The sequence below is a fragment of the Anser anser genome (assembly GCF_964211835.1).
Source record: "Anser anser genome assembly, chromosome: 4".
NCBI lineage: Eukaryota > Metazoa > Chordata > Aves > Anseriformes > Anatidae > Anser > Anser anser.
The window spans coordinates 12,363,809-12,385,093 of NC_139724.1; the positions used below are offsets into that span (position 1 = coordinate 12,363,809).

The window sequence follows — 21,285 nt, forward strand, 5'->3', positions numbered from 1 at the left end:
GCCCCACACTTCTGAGCTGTCATCAGCCCACTCAGATCTCTCTAATGGGAGGTAGAGAGGAGAAGAGTACTGGTTTCAGATGTTCATTGCTGGCAGGTTTCACAGACCAAACCTTTTCCTCATAAAGTATTTTCTCTTCGGTTCTTCCGCCTGGTGCTTCATTCAGCATGTCCTTCAGTAGGGTTTCATGTCATGTGGCAGAGAAGACACAGGAACAGCAATTGCTTTAAAAGTCTGGAAGACGGGAAAAATAATGTCAGCAGTCTTTTCAAACCACAGTTATTCAGAGAGCAAGCTTTTTCCTAGGGCTGCTGAGAGGCACTTAATTGCTGTTGAGAGGGAGAATGAAATCCATTGGCAAAAGTATTTGTGCTTCTGCTTACAAGTTGCATGTTTCATGCTCCTACCTACTCACTCTGACTACCTGCTTTTTTATTTCTAAGCTATATTCCACAAGTAATTTTAGTGGTCAAAGAGAGGGAAAAAAAATATTCTCCAGTTTTCTGTTTTCTTATTCCAACACAGGAAACTTCAGAGATGGATATTGATGGAAGCGTGAGGTTGTAAGATCATTACTTTTATAGCGCCTGTAAAATAGCTGTCCCCTTACAACATAGTGAGTTTTATCAATTACATTTCTCTCACAAAATATGATTGGAGAAAGAACAAGTTTATGTTGCCTTGGATGGGTTCAAGGTCCTGCAAGAAAGACAGTTCAGTAAAGCTCTGCATGCAAACATCTGCGTGGTGGCTCAGCAGTACAACACATTGGTGTTTAGAGCTTCTAGTGTAGTATCACAAATGTTGCAGCACCATAAATTTATGTTTCCGGTTCAAATCTCTACAAATGTTTTGAAAGCTAAGTCTATAGATGTTATGCTGGGTAATGTATCAGGTCTGATCCTGCAGCTGGCACGTACTACTTAGCATGTCCTTTGGGTGATTTGGCACAAAGATAATTCTGTGCCTTTGCTTGATCCCATATGTTTTATCAGTGTCATGTTGATCAAGGTGTTCTTGTGTTTTCTAGCATGTGGATATTGCAGCATTGTTGATCAAATACAATACGTGTGTAAATGCAACAGATAAGTGGGCATTCACACCACTGCATGAAGCAGCACAAAAAGGAAGGACGCAGCTCTGTGCTCTGCTGTTAGCTCATGGAGCAGATCCAACCATGAAGAATCAAGAGGGTCAGACACCACTAGACCTGGCTACAGTAAGTTCTCGTTGGAGTGCTAGCTGCAGACTACTCTGGCAGATTTGCTCTGCACATTAAATGTATTTCTGTGCCTCCATGGCATCAGTGGTCCTCAGTTTTCACTGTGTTGAGGTAGAAGGGAATGAACATTTCCAGGATGTGTGTGTTTGTGATTTCTTTTACCCACAGGTCCAGTCTGTTTTCTTAAGCTGAGACTTTAACATGGTTTGAGATTTAAGGTTTCCCTCTGCTTTCAAATTCGCTCCTGGGATCTGTCTTCTCATTTCCAGAAATAAAGCTATCTGAAATGTCCCCAGTGATAGTCAGTCTGCGTACTGTTTGTAATTATTTATTTGAACCCAGAAGGAAAATGAGATGAGGCAGAATGGGGTCATTTAGAGGATGATTATGTTCAGTGCCTGCATATTACCTCAGTTCTTTTTTTTGAAGAAGTCCAAAACAACATCCTAAGATTAGTGGGTGGCTGTCAAACCTTTTCTAAAACTGGCACCTGAAATTTTCTTGTTATTGGTGGCAGTGGCAGCTGGTTAGAAAGCCTAGTAAGGTTGTGTGAATATGTATGTCCCAGCTTAAACATTCTTAATGGAATTGATACTGCAACCAAACGGGATGCTGTGGCCAGTTCTGGTGCAAGAATCTTTTAAAGGATGTTGATTCACTTAGGCAGAGTTCAAGATAAATCCTCCAGAATAATCTGAGCTCTGGGAAACCTGCTTTGTGATGAGAGATACAGGAAACCTATTTGATTTCTCTGTGGGAAAGTGAAGGTATTCTTAATCATGTTCTATGAGGACCTGCAAAGAGGAAATTCTTGAAGAATGAGGGTCCAGCTTAATTTAGTCAACAAAGACATTTTGCAATCCAATTTTAGCCAGGTTTATACTTGTCCTGTAGCCCCTGTCTTTTTTTTTTGTTGTTTGTTTGTTTGTTTAAACACTGTAAGAGGTTATTATAGCAAATAATACATTGCTATAATATACTATGGGAACAGTGGAGTTTTTCCATTGAAATTTTGATCCAGTGCAAAATGCTTGACTAGTAATTGAGACCAGCAGAGAAACTGAGGTGGCATTGCATGGCCTAGGTTGCAGAGGATTTCCGATGAAGTTGCTGCATTCCTATTCCTGGCTTTAACACCTGTGAAGTCACTCTGCCAAAAGGGAAATTAGATGAACTTTCTTACAGAGATTTAGAATTGGAAAACTTAATTCACATGTCTGAGCAATGAATCAGAATGTTCTTGCAACTATGAATTCCCATGTTACAAAAATTGGCAATTTTATTTTTAACTGGGGGAACAGAGTGATCAATTTAGGGAAAAAAAAAAAAAAAGAAGAAGAAGAAGAACAAACTCTTTGCAGAGGTCAGTGGCCTGTGGTATAACAGCACCTCACGTTGAATGGTTTTGTGTTTTTCAGGCTGATGATATCCGAGCTTTGCTGATAGATGCGATGCCTCCAGAAGCTTTGCCTACGTGCTTTAAGCCTCAAGCTACTGTTGTTAGTGCCTCCCTGATCTCACCGGCATCTACACCATCCTGCCTCTCTGCTGCCAGCAGTATAGATAACCTCACTGGGCCACTGGCAGAACTAGCAGTAGGAGGGACATCAAATGCTGGCGATGGAGCGGCAGGAACTGAAAGGAAGGAGGGAGAAGGTGCATTTGCTGCTGGACAACTTTGCATTGCCAGAAGTACAGTAGTTTAGATTCACAACAGCTCTTGCTCTATCTGAAAAGTATTTCTGATTAGCCAGAAAATACTTCACCGCCTGAACTGTTGTCCACGTTGTAAAATGTCTGATGCTTGTTCTGTTTTCGTGTGCTCCTTCAGGAACGTTGTTGGCTATTCATCTGTTTGCTGTTGGTGATTAGGTCTGAGTACAAAGGCAGATCTTATTAGGTCCCCAGATGTATGTTGTTGATTTTATCCAGAAAATCCAATGAAAATTAGTTTGATGACAGAATTACGATAGTGAAAGCTGGGGGATTTCATTAAGGCTTTTTTAAACCTTTTGATTAGTAATCTAGAATACATGATCTGGCTGATTACATATAGCAAAAATACACCCAGTCTTCCTTTCCTTCTTCTTGCAGTATGTACCTCTGCCACAGATCATTTGTGCTTTTTAATATTTCATTCTGAGGGAGGGAATAGTGATGAGCTTTGCACAGAGGTTTCACACGATGGAAGTGATTTATTTCTTCTTGACATAGAAAAGTTGATTGTACAAAAAATCAGACTGGAATTTTAAGAAAAAAGTGATGGTTTATTTGTTTGTTTATTTAAATTCAGGCGCTTGGGCTAAAATGACTTGTTTTTCTTATTACAGTTTCTGGTCTTGACATGAACATCACCCAGTTCCTGAAAAGCCTGGGTCTTGAACACCTTCGGGACATCTTTGAGACAGAACAGGTAAGTGGCAAGTGTTTTTTGTGTTTTAAAGATAGACTAAGCTAATAAGCCTTATCCCTAATTTAAAAAGAATTGGTAAATGCTTATCAGTGAAGTAGAGATGAAAATCTCTGAGGCTGTTTGATTCAGATATCAGCGGTTTTCACTTTCTTAAAAAAATGATGACTGCCAGTTTCTCAAGCTTACATTGCTTTAAGGTATTTGAGGCCTATTCTTATGTACTGTTTCTTAGATTTAACGTGTTACAGTTCAGTAGATTCTTTGTGTGAACAAGATGGACGGACACTAGTGGAAGTGAAAGGTACAAGTGCAGGAGACTGGATTTGATGGTGTGTTTCTTCTCAGGCCTCTGCTGCTAATCTTTCATGATGGGTCAGGAAACAAATAGTTGAAATGTAATGTGTTACAGAAAAATCTCCAAATGTTCCCATGAAATCTTACAGAGGTATCTCCCCAAAGTGAACGTGTTGTTATAATACTTTTTTTTATGCTTAAAGAAAAGGGCCTATGCTTCAACTTGGAACTGGTTCTTTTAAGAAGCAAACCAACCTCAAAACAACCTGTATTCTACTTGTTTTGTTATTTTTCACACCTTTCTCTTGCCATGCTGCTTTTGTCCTACTTTTGCTTCCTTTACTCCTAACCTGTTTTTAAGATCTTGCCCTGCTAATAAGATTTAACAGTGTAAATCAGATTCATCATTTTGAAACTGTTTAGCTCCTCTTGTAGGTTTTTCTTTCTGGTGAAAGTAAGTTTATCGTCCCAAGCACTGCACTACCTTCATGTGCACCTCAACTTGGCTCTAGCCAAATATCCATATTGGGTCTGTGCTGGTGCTGTCTAATACCTGTGTGCTTTCTGTATTTTTTTTTAATGTTGTGCATGTGATGAATGTCTTCAGAGGCTTTTCCACAGCAGTCTCATTAGAGGTGTTTCTGCTCAATTGGACAGATGCTCAGGGTAGCTGTAATTCCTTGCTTGAATTGCTTTCCTGTGGATTAGTGATACTCAGTTTGTAGTGTTGATGTCTGCAAGTCCAGTTGTGCTAACAATCTACCTGCTTTTGAACCAAGTTGTATGGGTTCCCATTATCTGCTGAGCTTCCAATCCCAGTTTAATGTGTAAATTTGGAAGTAGACTTTATACAGTTATCTCCTTCATATTAAATCTTTTTGTGTTTCACAGAATCACCTTGGCACAGAATTGCTTTATAGCAATAAAAAACACATATTACACCTAGTGGTTATTTCCTGCTCTTTTTAACTTTAAAAAAAAAAGTTTATCTGACAGCACATTTTATTAGCTTTCTGCTTCCATCAGTAATCTCCATGACCTTGACATTTAACACCATGTGGATGTAGTTGTATATTACAACAGAATAGTCATGCCTGTCCTCACAACACTATTTCCCAGAGTAGTGGAATACTTGAGCATGACTTAGCAAGGCAGACTCACTGGCTTAATGCACATGTGGATATATATACACACAGTAACAGTATACACCATAGCATACTGATGCGAAACACGTTATTAACATTTATTAGTAAACATATAGAATACTTGTTTCTGTTTGTGTATGAAAATTTTGAACTACACAAGAAGGTGAGACCTTGAATGCTTCAGAAATATTCTCATGATTTGACTTGTCCTAGCACCTCCATGCATCCTGTTTCTACATAAGCAAAAATGTTTTTAACAAGCTTCTGTGAAAACCATCTCTTGTTAATTGCTGTAAGAGAAGTTAAGGTTCTACAAAAATTTGGGCTGTAGCTGCTGCGTATGGTCCTGTGATAGGGAGAGGCTTGCCAGAAGGTGGCAGCAATAAGGAGAGCAGTAAAACATAATATATATATATATATATAAATATATGTATATATATATATATACTGTCTTGGTTGAAGCATGAATACACTCTGTTTTCTGAACTGATGTGTTCAGGCTAAAGCCTTGGGAATCAGGCAGGTGATTTTTGTGGTCTTTCACCTTTCCAGATAACCCTGGATGTGTTGGCAGACATGGGACATGAGGAGCTTAAAGAAATAGGGATTAATGCCTATGGACACCGCCACAAATTGATAAAAGGTGTGGAGAGACTTCTAGGAGGCCAGCAAGGTAAATAGGACGTTTTCACTTGTTAGTCTAATTGTAGCATAGAACAGGCTTCCAGCAGTCATCTTCTGTAAATGTAGGCATCAATACCAGGAAGTGAAAGAATCTGGGTTTGGGAAAAATGTACTTGCTGATAAGCCTGATGGTTTGGTGGCTTGTGACAGATAAAGAGTATATTGGGTTGATAAAGGATGGAGTGACTGCTTGCCTTCCCAGAGAATGGACACCCCTGAGGGAGCTGTGGAAGCTGTGACCATTTGCAGGGACCCTGTTTGACCGAGGAGGGAACTTTTGGGTTGAATTGCCCTACATACCTACCCACAGGCTGGCTGTATCCTGAAGCGTGGGCTTGATGGAGTTCTTTGCTGCCCCACACTTCTCAGGTGCTTCTCTTGAAAGCACAGGGGAAAATCCAGTTGTCAGATGTGCATTTTCCTTCTCTGTTTTAAGACTAGTTTTTTTTGCTGCTAGCAAAAGTGCTTTATCTTTTCAGGGTTACGTTTCTGCTTTGTGCTTATTTTGCATTTCCTGCTATACTGGGGTTATATAAGCAGAAAAATTATGATGCTGAATAGAAAGAAGTCTAGTATTGTTTTCTCCTGTTGATTTTTACTCCTTTAATTTCTTCTGTTTGTAGGCACCAATCCTTATTTAACTTTCCACTGTGTGAGTCAGGGGACCATTCTCCTTGACCTTGCTCCTGACGATAAGGAGTATCAGTCCGTTGAAGAGGAGGTATTGCAAATATCTTTCTTGGTGGAATTTTTCTCTTCACCTAATCCTTAGAGCTAAAGCATGTTGAAAGTGATAAAATATGCTTTGGTGAATTGCATAGATCTGACTTGGAGTTTAGAGCATTTTTGTTTATTTGTTTTAATTTATACTGATTATAGATTTTTTTTTCTGTTTCTTGCCTTTTTTTTTTTTTAATAAGCGGTGTGGTTGCTCACTTACTGCTATCATAATTTTGCTTTGTTCATGTTGTGTTTTGGGTGTCGTCTCATAACTAAGGTTTCCACAGTTTGCCAGAGAAAGGCAGGCCGTGAGTGAAGACTGTGGGAGATGAAGGCCTCACAAGCTTGTAGGAATTCTCTGTGCTCAGGCTGTGTCTGCATCTGAACACGCTTTTTTTCTCTTGTCTCAGTGGTTTACTTAATCTGTAACACAGATAAACATCTCTTGGATAATTGAGAGTTGACTATAATTTTATCTCCCCCCCCCACCCCCACCCCGCACACTGTTATTTAAGTAAAAGCAGATACCATTTTGAAAGAAAAAGCATAACAGAAAAGAGAATTTCTGAAGAGTTGTGTTGGAAGGAAACGTTTTATTGTGCATTCACTGTTTATGTGTAGTGTTCCTACGTTGTAGCACGGAAGCGTTTGGAGGTTTTTTTAAAAAGTCTGGATACTCAGGGTTGCTGCCATCTTACCATGGAATATTTTTCATTAGTAACTCTGCAGTCTGGAGTCTGCAGATTTTTAGTGTAAACATGTCTGGCAGAAAGTGTCATGTGTTTACCAGAGTAAATTGGGATGTTTATTTGAGTTGTTACTAAAGGTTGTTGCTGTAGCTATAAATACCTCTGGAAAAAACAATTAGAACTGTTGAAATTCTCAGGAGCTGCTATTGACATAAGAAAATTTACAGTGCAAGCCTTTTCCTACCACTAAGAAATACAGACTGTACGCTAGAAACAATGTATATTAACACTAGAACACTGTACAGTAGGAACATTTGGTATTACTTCAAAATGATCATCTTGTATGTGCATTACTTTTTAATTTTTTTCTAATCTAAGGGAGGTTTAGATTAGGTTTCCATTTGTATCTGATTTTGATAGCAAGTGCCAATATTCTTCTCTTTCCTATCTAGATTACAATTATACAGTCTTTTTAATAGAAACATCCAACTTCTCAGACAATATTGTGGAATTGTGTAGTGTGTTGACTGCCTGAGAAATAAGGGTGTATCTCAGTTTTAAATTGATGTCTTTTTTTGACACCTTTTAGCTTGTTTTCAACCAAGATAGTCTGTTGCTGCCAGTGACATATTAAGATACTGCATGAATATTTTGCCTTGCTAGCAAGTGTTGTGTGCCAAACATTCAGTTATGTTTATTTATGTAGATGCAAAGCACAATCCGGGAGCACAGGGATGGTGGAAATGCTGGTGGGATCTTCAACAGGTACAATGTCATCAGGGTAAGTTTCAAAGCCTCATAATTCTATTTAGTAAAATAAGTTGGAACTTATGCAGGCACACAGAATGGGATCATCCTTTTATATTTGAAGTTCTTTGTTAATATAATATTCAGATAAAGAGTTAAAGCAAGCACCGAGTACTAAAATGACTGATTGTGTGCTTGGCACATGGAGTGAGGAAGAAGTATCCTTGTGCTGTTAAAGGAGTCTGAGGAAATGATGGTTGTGATGAAGATAAAAATGCTGAAGAACCTGACTTATGTTTCACAGCCTGATTTAATTTTAGTCTATCACTTCTGTATTTGACTTTGCAGCACGGATCTTTTCCCAGGCTTTTATTTCCTTTTTAAAGTATGTTTTGGGGTAGGAGGAAAGGATGAATATGACTTTTTACTAAGAGTTCCTATCATCCTTGTGCTACTTTGGATCTCAGCACATCCTTCCTTGCCCCTGCCAACTAGAAAAATAGCTGTTTGCAAGCACTGATATGTCAGAAAATGGAGTGTAAGCTTTCGAAGGGGAAAGTACACTCTTGGATTCCTTTTTTCTTTTTTTTTTTTCTTTTTGCTGTGCTTTGGGGGGAAGTGAGGGGAAATCAGAACAGAAAGCTCCCAAGTTCCAGGAAATCCTTGCTACATAGCTGTTTGAAAAGTGAGCTTGTACAGAGCTTTTGCAGCTTAGCACAGGAGATCGTACATCCTGACTTTTTTGAAACCAGCTCTTTCCATCCTGCTCCCAGTCCTTTACAAAAACCACAGTGATATTAGAGCATGTGGCTGAAACTATATTTCAAGATAAATTGAACATCTTGAAATATAGTTTCCAATATTCACACTTCTCTTTTCCTCAAGAGTTTTCATTTCATGAACATTAAACGTAAACCAGACAGCCAGCCTCAAAAAGCTATCTCAGTTCAACAGAGGCCAAAACAAGGAGCGAAGAATTGCAGGCGTTCTGTAGTTCTTGGTGGTATTACATGCTCTGAGGGGCGAAGCCCAAAAGCCTTCCTTAAACCTGACAACTTAAGCTGCAATTCACAGTAGATTGGACATCTAAACATGCGTTGCTGACTTGGGTTTAAAATTTTAGCCTTATATGCAGAACAGATGTTTTTTTTCATACCGTTCATGTGTCTTACTGAGAGTTTCCCTGTAGAATTTCTGCAAACTCTGTGAAACGGAATTTTGTTTCATTTAAATGGTATGCTTAGACCTGTTGTACCACTGCAGATTCAAAAAGTCGTGAATAAGAAGTTGCGGGAGAGATTCTGTCACAGACAGAAGGAGGTCTCGGAAGAGAATCACAACCATCACAACGAGCGCATGTTGTTTCATGGTAATGAAGTGATATCTATTTGTACGTGCTGGTATTAAAAGAAAAAAAAAAGGCAGAAGCATACAAGAACCAACAGGCAATGTTAATGTGGCTGTTCACCATCCTGTACAGTAATTGTATTTCTACATTAATAATGCAAGGGTGAGGGGTGGTAGAGGTAGTCTGTGTGGTTACTGCAATCCCAAAAGGCACACTGCATACCAAAAAAAAATATATTTCAAAAGCAGTATCTCAATCATTTCCACTGAAGCTGCTGGTAACTACTGGGAGGATGATACATTGCTGAGAGAAAGACGGTATCATCTAAAAGAGAGGAGCACCACACAGTAAAAAACATTTTACCCTGGCACTCCAGGCTGCTATCTGGGAAAGGAATCAAAACCAACCATGAGTTTGAGCAATGTGTTCTCTAGAAGCATCTAGAAGTGCCTGCAAATGACAACTGCCTGAGAGTCCTCCTGCCCTAGACCCTTCTATAATTCTGTGCAGGACACTGTTTTTGTGTATGATTGTCCTGATAAACTTGCTCCATCTTAGTGAGTACTGACTGATGGAGAAGATGTGCATTGACAAGATAAATTGTGCTGAAATTTGAAGTGTGGGGGGGAAGTCACTTAATGAGGTCTGTAAAATGAGTAAGACATGAGTCACATGTGGTATTTTGGTATATAACAGTAAATCCCACACATCACTGCATCCTGCTGGGTATCGCCTCCTTCCAGCTGACTGGGTACACTTTCCGGTATCTAATGGTCTGTTTGAGGCAGAAAAAGCTCCTCTTGACATAGAGTCCAGTATTACTACTTAACAAATATTGTGTGGTAACACATCCTTTTGTGTATTCTAGGGTCTCCTTTTATTAATGCAATAATTCATAAAGGATTTGATGAAAGACATGCATACATTGGAGGAATGTTTGGAGCTGGAATTTACTTTGCAGAGAACTCCTCAAAAAGCAACCAGTACGTGTACGGGATAGGGGGAGGCACAGGCTGTCCCACACACAAAGACAGGTCCTGTTACATCTGCCACAGGTATGTCTTCAGCAGGGTTCCCTATAGGTAACTCTGGCTGTCCTGTTTTTTATGATCCTGACACAGGATGAATTGCAGGGGAAGAATAGCCACTTGAGCTAGGTCATGGCAGGAAAAATGCAGCTTTCCATTTGTCAAGGCCAGGGGGAAAAAAAAAAAAAAAAAGATGTAAATGCAGCAAGTCCCACAGAAAGGTCAAAGTGAGTGTAAATCAAAGTGAATTGCGGCTCAGGAAGGAGACTTGACATATCAATTTTGGAAATGAAGACTCAGGCAAAAAGAGCAATTAAAGTCCAGGCACTCTCAGAAGAAACAAGCAGTGCAAAGTGGATCAGATAATTTTGGAGGTGGTGAACAGGACTTAATCACAGCTTTGTTTTATTTTGTACTGAAGTAGGTCAATGTGCTCTTTGACACACCTGTCCTCATCCTACTGGTTTGAACACAGAATTTCAGCTTCTTGCAACAGCTATATAGAAAATGAACTAGAGCAAGCCTGCATACAATGACTAGACAAAGTGTGTGTTTTCCTTTCTGCATGTCAAGAAATAGTTTTTATGATACAGCCTTAGAACTGGCTTCTAAAATAGTTTCTACAAAAACACTTGAGAAATTAATTGCAACAAAGTAAAAGTCTGAAATCACTCTGGAAGCGTACATCTCGCAGTAAGATATTTTAATGCAGTGTTTTCTTGTTTCTTTTTAGACAAATGCTCTTCTGTAGAGTGACCCTTGGGAAATCCTTCCTTCAGTTCAGTACAATGAAAATGGCTCATGCCCCTCCAGGGCACCATTCCGTTATTGGCAGGCCAAGTGTGAATGGACTTGCATATGCTGAATACGTTATCTACAGAGGAGAACAGGTAGGTGAGTTAGCAAGGACTGGGTTTGTGAAAGTGCAAAGATCTTCAAGTTGGAGAAGGGATGTGATTTATTTCTATGCTGGATGTGTTGTGTTAATTTGATTGATTGGATTTTTTCACTTAAATGCAAAAAGTAAGCAGTGAGCTGTATCAAAGCAGTTGCTACGCCTTTCCACTGAGCTGCTCCGATTTATGTCGGGTAGAATGGCCTAATTCCTCCTCTGCAGCACTGATAGATTCTGTTAAGAGATATAATTTTCTTCAGTGGGCACTGAGTCTTCCATTGTATTAAACTGGCATTACTGCAGTAGCAAGAACACGTGCGTTTCTGGGGCTCTTACAGATATTGAGTATTCTGGGCTTTTTACCTGTAGATCATAAGATCATAGAATCGTAGAGTAGTTTGGGTTGGAAGTGACCTTAAAGATCATCTAATTCCAACCCTCCTGCCATGGGCAGGGACACCTTCCACTAGACCAGGTTGCTCAAAGCCCCATCCAGCCTGGCCTTAAACACTTACAGCAATGGAGCATCCATAACTTCTCTGGGCAGTCTCATCACCCTCAGAGTAAAGAATTTCTTCCTTATATCTAATCTAGATCTACCCTCTTTTAGGTTAAAGCCATTACCCCTTGTCCTATCACTCAGCTCCCTGACAAAGAGTTCCTCCCCAGCTTTCCTGTAGGTCCCCTTTAGGTACTGTCAGGCTGCTAAAAGGTCTCCCCAGAGCCTTCTCTTCTCCAGGCTGAGCAACCCCAACTCCCTCAACCTGTCTTTGTAGGAGAGGTGCTCCAGACCCTTGATCATCGTAGGAGAGGTGCTCTAGCCCCTTGGCCCTCCTCTGGACTCAACAGCTCCTAAAACAGCCAATCTTGCCAATGCTTTTATTTCAGAGTTTATTTCCAGCCTTTTGATCATCTTTGTGGCCCTCCTCTGGACTTGTTCTAAAGATCAATGCCATTTGTGTGCTGGGGGCCTCATAGCTGAATGCAGTACTCCGAACGGGGTGTCATGAGAACAGAGTAGAGAGGGAAAATAACCTCCCTTGACCTCCTGGTCACACTTCTTTTGATGCAGTCCAAAATGCAGTTGGCTTTCTGGGCTGCAAGTGCACATTGCTGGCTTCTTCTTTGTTGAGCTTCTCATCAACCGATACCCCCAGGTCCTTCTCCTGAGAGCTGCTCTCAATACATTCACAGCCCAGCCTGTATTTGTGCTTGGGATTGCTGCGACCCAGGTGCAGGACCTTGTATTTGGCCTTGTTGAACTTCATGAGGTTTGCATGGGCCCACCTCTCAAGCCTGTCCAGGTCCCTCTGGATGGCATCCCTTCCCTCCAGCTTGTTGACGACACCAAACAGCTTGTTGTTGTCAGCAACTTGCTGAGGATGCACTCAATCCCTCTGTCCATGTCTCCAACAAAGATATTAAACAGTGCCGATCCCAATACTGACCCCTGAGGAACACCACTCATCACTGCTTCTAGCTGCCTATAGAGGGCCTCATCTGCTTGGCCTTCTTGATCAGGTGGCCTGTAGCAGTCCTCCACAATCATAGAATCGTTAAGGTTGGAAAAGACCTCCAGGGGCATCTGGTCCAACCATAAAATGTCACGTGTCCCTGCCCTCCCTGTAATCCCAACCCATAAGCTCTCTGTCAGCTCCTCATCCATCCCCAGGCAGAGCTCCATGCACTCCAGCTGCTCATTGACATAAAGGGCAATTTCCTCTCTTCTTCTCCCCTGCCTGTCCTTCCTAAGGAGCCTGTAACCTTCCATTTCAACGCTCTAGTCATGTGAGCCATCCCACCATGTCTCTGTAATGCCAATGAGGTCATAGCCCTCAGGCTATGCACACATCTCTAACCCCTCTTGTTTATTCTCCATGCTACCTTCCAGAAGGATTACAAGGAATTAGTCACAGAATCATAGAATCATCTAGGTTGGAAGAGACCTTCAAGATCACCTAGTTCAACCTCTGACCTAACACTAGCCAGTCCTCCACTAAACCATATCACTAAGCTCTACATCTAAACGTCTTTTAAAGGCCTCCAGGGATGGTGACTGAACCACTTCCCTGGGCAGCCCATTCCAATGCCTACCAACGCTTTCAGTAAAGAAGTTCTTCCTAATATCCAACCTAAACCTCCCCTGGCGCAACTTTAGCCCATTCCCCCTCGTCCTGTCACCAGGCACGTGGGAGAACAGACCAATCCCCACCTCGCTGCAGCCTCCTTTAAGGTACCTGTAGAGAGTGATAAGGTCGCCCTTGAGCCTCCTCTTCTCCAGGCTGAACCCCAGCTCCCTCAGCCGCTCCTCCTAAGACTTGTTCTCCAGACCCCTCACCAGCTTCGTTGCCCTTCTCTGGACTCGCTCAAGCACCTCGATGTCCTTCTTGTAGCGAGAGGCCCAAAACTGAACACAGTACTTGAGGTGTGGCCTCCCCAGAGCCGAGTACAGGGGGACAATCACTTCCCTAGTCCTGCTGGCCACACCATTTCTAATACAAGCCAGGATGCTGTTGGCCTTCTTGGCCACCTGAGCACACTGCTGGCTCATATTCAGCTGCCTATCAACCAGTACTCCCAGGTCCCTCTCTGCCAGGCAGCTTTCCAACCACTCATCTCCCAGCCTGTAGCGCTGCTTGCGGTTGTTGTGCCTCAGGTGCAGGACCCAGCACTTGGCGTTGTTGAACTTCATACAGTTGGCCTCAGCCCATCGGTCCAGCCTATTCAGATCCTCCTGCAGAGCCTTCCTGCCCTCGAGCAGATCGACACACGCACCTAACTTGGTGTCGTCTGCAAACTTACTGAGGGTGCGCTCAATCCCCTCATCCAGACCATCAAATAAAGATATTAAAGAGAACTGGCCCCAGTACTGAGCCCTGGGGGACTCCACTAGTGACTGGCCTCCAACTGGATTTAACTCCATTTACCACGATTCTTTGGGCCTGGCTACCCAGCCAGTTTCTAACCCAACGAAGCGTACACCAGTCCAAGCCACGAGCAGCCAGTTTCTTGAGGAGAATGCTGTGGGAAATGGTGTCGAAAGCCTTACTGAAGTCGAGGTAGAGACCCCATCCATAGCCTTTCCCTCATCCACTAAGCGTGTGACTTTGTCATAGAAGGAGATCAGGTTGATCAAGCAGGACCTGCCTTTCGTAAACCCATGCTGACTGGGCCTGATAGCCTAGTTGCCCTGCAAGTGTTGTGTGATGACAGTCAAGATCATCTGCTCCATGAGCTTTCCTGGTACCGAAGTCAGACTGGCAGGCCTATGGTTTCCCAGGTCCACCCTCTGGCCCCTCTTTTAGATGGGCGTCACGTTTGCTAGCCACCAGTTGACTGGGACCTCCCCTGATAGCTAGGACAGCTGATAAATGATGGAAAGTGGCTTGGTCAGCTCTTCTGCCAGTTCTCTCAGCACTCTTGGGTGGATCCCATCCAGCCCCATCGACTTGCGAAGTGCTGTAGCAGGTCACCAACCATTTCCTCGTGGATTGTGAGGGCCACATTCTGCTCCCCATCCCCTGCCACCAGCTCAGGGTACTGGGTATCTAGAGAGCAACTGGTCTTGCCACTAAAGACTGAGGCAAAGAAGGCATTAAGCTCCTCAGCCTTTTCCTCATCTTTCGTCACTAAGTTTCCCCCCGCATCCAGTAAAGAATGGAGATTCTCCTTAGTCCTCCTCCTTTTTGTGTTTATGTGTTTATAAAAACATTTTTGTTATCTTTAACAGCAGTAAAAAAAAAAAAAAAATTCCGTAGTGCCAGCGGAGGGGCACGGGGCTGGCGGGGCGTGGTGAGGAGGTGGTGCTGCGGCTCTGAGGGGACAGCGGGGAGGGGTGTCCTGCCGCCGGCACTGAGGTGGTGGGGAAGTGCCCTGTGAGGGGTGCCCGGAGGTCCTCGGGCTCAGTTCAGCCCTCGAGCGGCTGCCATGAGGTGTGGTGCCATGCCTCGGTGACCCGCCGGTGCTCGGGGGCGTGAGGAGCGTCCTCCCGAGCACCCACCGGAGGCGCAGCAGCCAGGCTTCGCCTGTGCGCTTTGGCGAGGAGTGGCTGCTTGGCTGGAAACCTATCTGGGGAAAAAAAATAAAAATAAAAACTGTTGGATCGCCTAAGTGAAGAGGCAAAACAGCTCACACGTCCATGTTGGCACAGGGCGGTGGGACCCTATTCTCTGTAGTGACCAGTGACAGGACCCGAGGGAATGGTGTCAAGCTGTGACAGGGGAGGTTCAGGCTGGATATCAGGAAGAGGTTCTTCACTGAGAGGGCTGTCGCGCACTGGAACAGGCTCCCCAGGGACACAGTCACGGCACCAAGCCTGTCGGAGTTTAAGAAGCGTTTGGACTGTGCACTTAGTCACATGGTCTGAATTTTTGGGTTGACCTGTGCAGTGCCAGGAGTTGGACTCGATGATCCTTGTGGGTCCCTTCCAACTCGGGATATTCTATGATTCTATGATTCTATGACCCTCACTGCTGCTCCATCGCTCTGAGGGGGGAAGGAGGCATGCTGGGATCACACGTGTCTTTTCATATTCATATTTCCATTTTGTCATACACAAACCCAGTGTGGAAGGACAAGAAAATTCCCTCAGTAGGGAGAATCCTGAAGGACAAAGTTGAGGCAGTCCTAGCCCCCTCTCTGGGCTTGCAGTTATTTTATTTGCAAGCAACTGAAGGTGCTCCCTGAGCTCAGTCCATCCCAGGTGCAAGACTTCACATTTGCCCTTGCTGCATTTCATGAAGGTTCTGAAATATTTAAATCTTTATTTCTAGTAGCACATTAACTAAGGTAACTGCATTGAGCAGTTCCCACTGTTCTCAGCACTAAGTGCTGTCTGGGTTTGAAATCACCTTTTTCTTTTTTGCTCTTTGAACATAGAGCTGATTCTTGCATTGTTCTTCCACGTAGGTCATTGTTTAATGAAATCCAGAATGTGAAGTTGCTGAGTATACCCTTGCATAAACAATATTTTTTCTTGACTTATTTCAGGCATACCCGGAATATCTTATTACGTACCAGATTGTGAAACCAGAAGCTCCCTCACAGACAGCAACAGCAGCAGAGCAAAAGACCTAGTAGCTACAGATCAGTGAAGAAGGATATGAATTCAATCTTGGACTGGGTGGATGTGTGTTTCACAATATCAGTATCATAAAATTCTTAACCTGCAAATAAGCTGTATGTCTTTTATAAAGCATTGCTGTCTTGATGAATATGGTATGAGTAACTCTTGCATACTCAACTGCTACTGTTCCTTTTGAGGAAGGTTTACAAGAGACTGCCTTTTAATAATATATCTCAGGCTCCTAGTCTCTGCAGTTACCATGTGTAAAATAATGTTGTTTTGATCTAGACTTTGGAAACGTTGTGCAAACAGAAATCTTTTTCACAGCCATCTCACATGTTAAAATTTCAGACACTACTGTTTTGGTTATTTTATTTGCAGATAAATTGCATTAAGCCCGTAATTTTCTTTTCAGCATGCAGCACTCATTTTATGTTTTCAAGAGATGTTAGTCAACTATTTATTTTCCTTTTGTATTCTGAAGTTGAGCCAGAACCTTCTTAAAGATATTTTGCACAAAGTCAAGTTGACTAAAACCATTAAAAATGTAATATGAATTTCATCTGAGAAGGGGCTAGGTCCAGTTCTTCAATATAGGGTTTTTTGCACATCTCTGAGCAAACAGTACTAATGAGTGAGTGGAACTTTGGAATGGAAACAAATCGTGTCAATTTGCTGCTTTGTGTAAATTTCCGGGGGTGACCCAAAGGAAGTGTTTGGAAGTGTAAAAAAACAACTCTTGTACTTGAAAGAACTTCATATAGCAGGTCAGTGCCCTCCCCTGGTATCTCTAAAAGAACATTTCACAAGGCTGCTATTAAGTACGTGCGGTTCGTGAAATGTTCCCCAGTTACAGTGGCATATGGTTTTGCTGGAAGATGGTGAAAAGTCAGAAGGTTGCATGTACAAGAATGTGTCTGGGTCTCATTCCTCTCTTTACTGAGACCTAGTAACTGGGTTTCAGACCAGTAAGGGAGAGCGTTACAGCAGTTTAGCGTCACATCTGTGTGACATCAGAGTTGAACAACTCGTGATTTACGATTTTTTTTAAAACATGGCTTTTACATTTTGATGAGAACAAACTTATAATAATAATAAGTTAGCAAGTGGATTTGTTTACAGGTGTACGAGAGCGCAAAGCTAGGATTTATTCATCCTAATCCCCTTCCATGCAAATTCCCAGGTTTATTTTGTTGGGTAGGAGAAAGTTATTTTTAATCATTGCATAGCAGAGCACCAAACAACTTCATAAGTCTCCCTCATGAAGGATATAGATTTACCAAAAGTGGAGATCAATTTCTTTTTTTGAGTTGTTTTTACAACTTCAGAGAAGGTTGAAAATCAAGCCATGTTAGTTTGTTTTCTGGTTGTTTTGTTGTTGTTGTTGTTTTAAACAACCAATGTCATGTATTTCAGTGTTGAGCACATAATGACTGGAGATAAAATGTTCCTTTGAACAGGCTGTACATTTCCCTGTCAACCAGCACTGCTGAATAACTGATGATCCAGTTCATGCATTCAGGCTTTATTGCCCCTTAAGCAAGGAAATGACAGAATAGTGTGCTTTTAGTTTACAAAAACGTGCTCCCTGCAAGTGGGATTTGCTGACGTGTTTGGACAAAACAGACTTAAACCTGAAGAGCTTTTCACTTTCAGCTTTAAGACACAAAGTTTTCATTTTTAGCATTAAGACATTAATGTTGCAGCAGGTTATCCTCATAGAGGAATTTCACCCATTGTAAAATTAGTCATCTGATGCAGTCTGGCTACCTGCACATTGTCTGTTTGTAATATCTATAAAGAAAACCTTAGAAATAGCAATACACTAGCAGATCTTGAGCTTTGGATTTTATTTTTATTGAGCTGGCACTGGATTTATGGTTTCCACTTCATTTTGTGACCTGATGAAATATGTAGCTTTGAAGTCCAAGCCAGGCTCTAGCCTAGACGTCCTTTTAAATCAAATATCATTGATAAAATCGGATGCTTGTATTTTGGCTACTTGTTTAATAGTGTTAGGGTTGGAAAGATCACCACTAGGCTTTGAAGATTTGTATTCATCATTTAAGTTTGGGGTTTGTTTTTAATTTAGTTAATAATGGAGTGGGGGGATGTGCCTATCTACACTAGGGTTTCAGATAGTGGTGTGAGTGAGTGTTGCTCACCATCCCCATTAGACATAGTTTTAAATGGTAAAAAATTGTGCTGCTTAAGTGAGCAAAACGGTTAATGTGGGTGTGGAAGTTCAAAGCTTTACATCTTTGAAAAACAAGAACAAACCTAAAAACAAAAAACCCACCATGCTCATACCAGGTTTTGTTCTTGTTTGTTGCTTCCTGTGTGCTAATTGAACTACATCTGGATTTCTTCAGGAGCCTTCAGCTTCTAGAGGATAAAAATATGTTGTTCAGTATTTTTGAACTGCCAGTGTTACGTATCTGGTGTTCTGTGCAGAGTAAAGGTGCTGCATGAGGAAATCATTTTGCAGTGGCTTTTGTTTTGTAATGGCGTGATCTCCTTTCTGTTTGTGGCCAGACACAGAGGAAAACCAGCTCTGATGAGACTGTGTGTCATAGAAGACTGCGCAGGAGCAGCGTGTGCCTCTGCTGGTGTACCTTGTTGTAGTTCCTTCTACAGTTTAAAACAAAGTGAGGATCTGCCTATTGGTATTAAAGTTCCCCATGAAAAACCTGATCGTGGTTTTGATGGTAGAGCTGCAGCTGGCAGGCTTTTACAGTGCAGATGTTGCTGCTGCTGCTTTAGCCAAGGGAATTAACTTGAAGCCTCCTTCTTCTAGAGAATGGGGTGTGGCAGGTTGCCCCATCCCCTCCTGAAGAGGGCAGTCCACTGATACGGGGGTGCTCCTTTGCAGCACTGGGTCACCAGCGGAGAGTCACAGTAGGAACTGAGGATGCAGGAACACACTGGGCTGAGCCATCTCATAGGCTTGGGAGGCTGGGCACCTCCCACTGACTCCAGGAAGAGCTGTTACCCATGGGACAGCATCTGGTGTACGCTGGGGAAGGAGACAGTTGCCTAGTTGATCTATCCATGTCCTGCTGGGGAAATGCTTTGAAACATCTGTGCAGTTTGTGACAGGACTTCTGTAGGCAAAACAGAAAAATACTTCACCGTGTAGCGAGGACAGGAGGTTCTTGCTCTCCATTGCTGAAACTGTTTCCATGAGACAGAGGCATTAGGTACCCGGTGCAGTGACATTGCAGTCTGAATGCTGTCAATGAAAATGCTGTTGGAATTAAAACCAGAATACAGTACCTTAGCAAATTGTATCATTTTCTCATCCTTCCATCCATATGCCGATCTTATTGTGATCCCAGCTCCATGAAACTCCATTGTACAACTCCATTGTACTAGTTTCATAGTTTTGCAGCCACTACTGTTCTCTAGTCCAAGCAATGAGAATTGTTTTTTTTTCTGACCTCTTGTGTTTTGAATGTTTGCATGTGATGTGATCAAATTCCACTCCGTTATGCAGCAGGAATTTATGTTGCCTGCAAAATTCTATACTTTGATAATGGAATACCCCAAAGCAAAATTTTACACTGAAACAATAAGAAAGCCTCCCAAGATGTTCTGCGTTGCTGTCTTTGGTGGGCAGCGGGCACAGAATAGGTGTTTTATGTGAATCTGAATAGCTTCTTGAGAAGGGTGCTCTGGCTCTGGAAACCAGCCTGTTCTAACTGTTCGTTGAAGCCATAAGCGGAGGAGATACCTGCTCCCCGTGAATGTGTGAAGCGCTGAGGGGTGCTGACATGTCGTGCCACTGCACAGCCTGTCTACTTAGATAGCACCAAATCTTCTCAGAAAGTCTCCTGCATCCCTTCTGTGAAGGAACACCTCCTGTACATGCACCACCTAGAATTTCCATGAGGGACTACAAAGAGAAATTATCCAGGGACAGATTTTTCCAAAAGATGTGAAAAAAGGATGGGTCCCAACCTCAAAATAGGCCGATTAGTTTTAACATGGCTAATCATTCTCAGAAGCTGAAGGTCAGGAAGTGTGTGAATTTATTTTTAATGGGATTCTACGATTCTCCCTTTCCATGCTGCTCTGAAAATCTAGCTCAGATATCCAGAAGGATGTGTATCCCATGCACGTTTCAGTCATTTTAGGTTATGCTGCAACCCTCCTGGGTAAGACGTGGCAAAGCGTGGATTCAGTTCACTCACAGGTAGCGAGTGACTTGGGAACCGTGGCAGACTTGAACCCACTGATGGTCAGAGGCGGTGCCTTCGGCATAGTCAGGAGCATGCTCTCCTGATCTTTCAGAGCACAGAGACAGAGTGGCAGTGTCCCCACCAATCTGAACGCGTATCAGATACAAAACCTAGAGAATCAGAGGACAGCATATGCTGCCTGAAACTCCTGGAGGAAGGTAAATGAGCCCTTGAGTCGGTAGGAAACAAGAAACACATGCATTCCTGTTAACGCATAAAACCCGATGGCATATTATTCGACTGGCTGTGATATATCTAGTTCTATCTTACTGAACCTCTTGGCGGCAATTTCTAGTGTTGGTTCCATTAAGTTGGTTACTAATGTAGCTTGATTAGAGATCTCTATTACAAGGTAAATTTTTGACACTGTTTCTTCTTAACATCTGCGCTACTTGCTTCAGCTTTGGAAATTGAAGTATTTTCTTTGTTTTTCCCTTGCCACAGTCCTGTGAGCTTACGCATCTTCATCGCTCCTTCTGCCAACCCAAGCAGCAGTGTACCTGGGGGTTGAGTTTTTAGACTTTTTTATATAACTTGTCTTCATAACTAGCCTTTTTTATTTCCTCTCTTGGTTACCAATTGCCTGGAGCTGGGATATCATTTATTTATTTCCTCCTTTACCCTCTCTCTAAAAGAAGACAACGGGCAGGTTCTCAGCCTATCTACATGGTGGACCTTAGGTAACATCGTTGTAACAACTGAGTTTGAATTATAAATGTGCTTGGCTAAATGTCTGATCTGCAATACTTGTAATAGTTTAAAACTCAATAAATACATTTTTAACAGTTGCTCTG

At 42.3% G+C, this 21,285-nt stretch overlaps 1 protein-coding gene across 5 annotated transcripts in view; it reads left to right on the forward strand.

Annotated features, from left to right (window-relative positions):
- The window catches only part of TNKS (tankyrase), a 119,903-nt gene extending 98,624 nt beyond the window's left edge, over positions 1-21,279 (forward strand). For 2 of the 5 annotated variants that reach the window (XM_083833829.1, XM_083833828.1), the window contains 10 exons: positions 1,031-1,219; positions 2,641-2,878; positions 3,553-3,635; positions 5,627-5,747; positions 6,382-6,479; positions 7,874-7,948; positions 9,178-9,283; positions 10,131-10,317; positions 11,024-11,180; positions 16,175-21,279. In XM_083833829.1, the coding sequence (XP_083689955.1) occupies positions 1,031-1,219; positions 2,641-2,878; positions 3,553-3,635; positions 5,627-5,747; positions 6,382-6,479; positions 7,874-7,948; positions 9,178-9,283; positions 10,131-10,317; positions 11,024-11,180; positions 16,175-16,261 (1,341 nt within the window). In that variant the 3' untranslated portion in view covers positions 16,262-21,279. Of the gene's footprint in view, positions 1-1,030; positions 1,220-2,640; positions 2,915-3,552; positions 3,636-5,626; positions 5,748-6,381; positions 6,480-7,873; positions 7,949-9,177; positions 9,284-10,130; positions 10,318-11,023; positions 11,185-16,174 lie in introns of all 5 variants that reach the window. The other 3 variants (XM_083833825.1, XM_083833826.1, XM_083833827.1) reach the window with 3 other exon arrangements.
- The last annotated feature ends 6 nt before the right edge of the window (positions 21,280-21,285 follow it).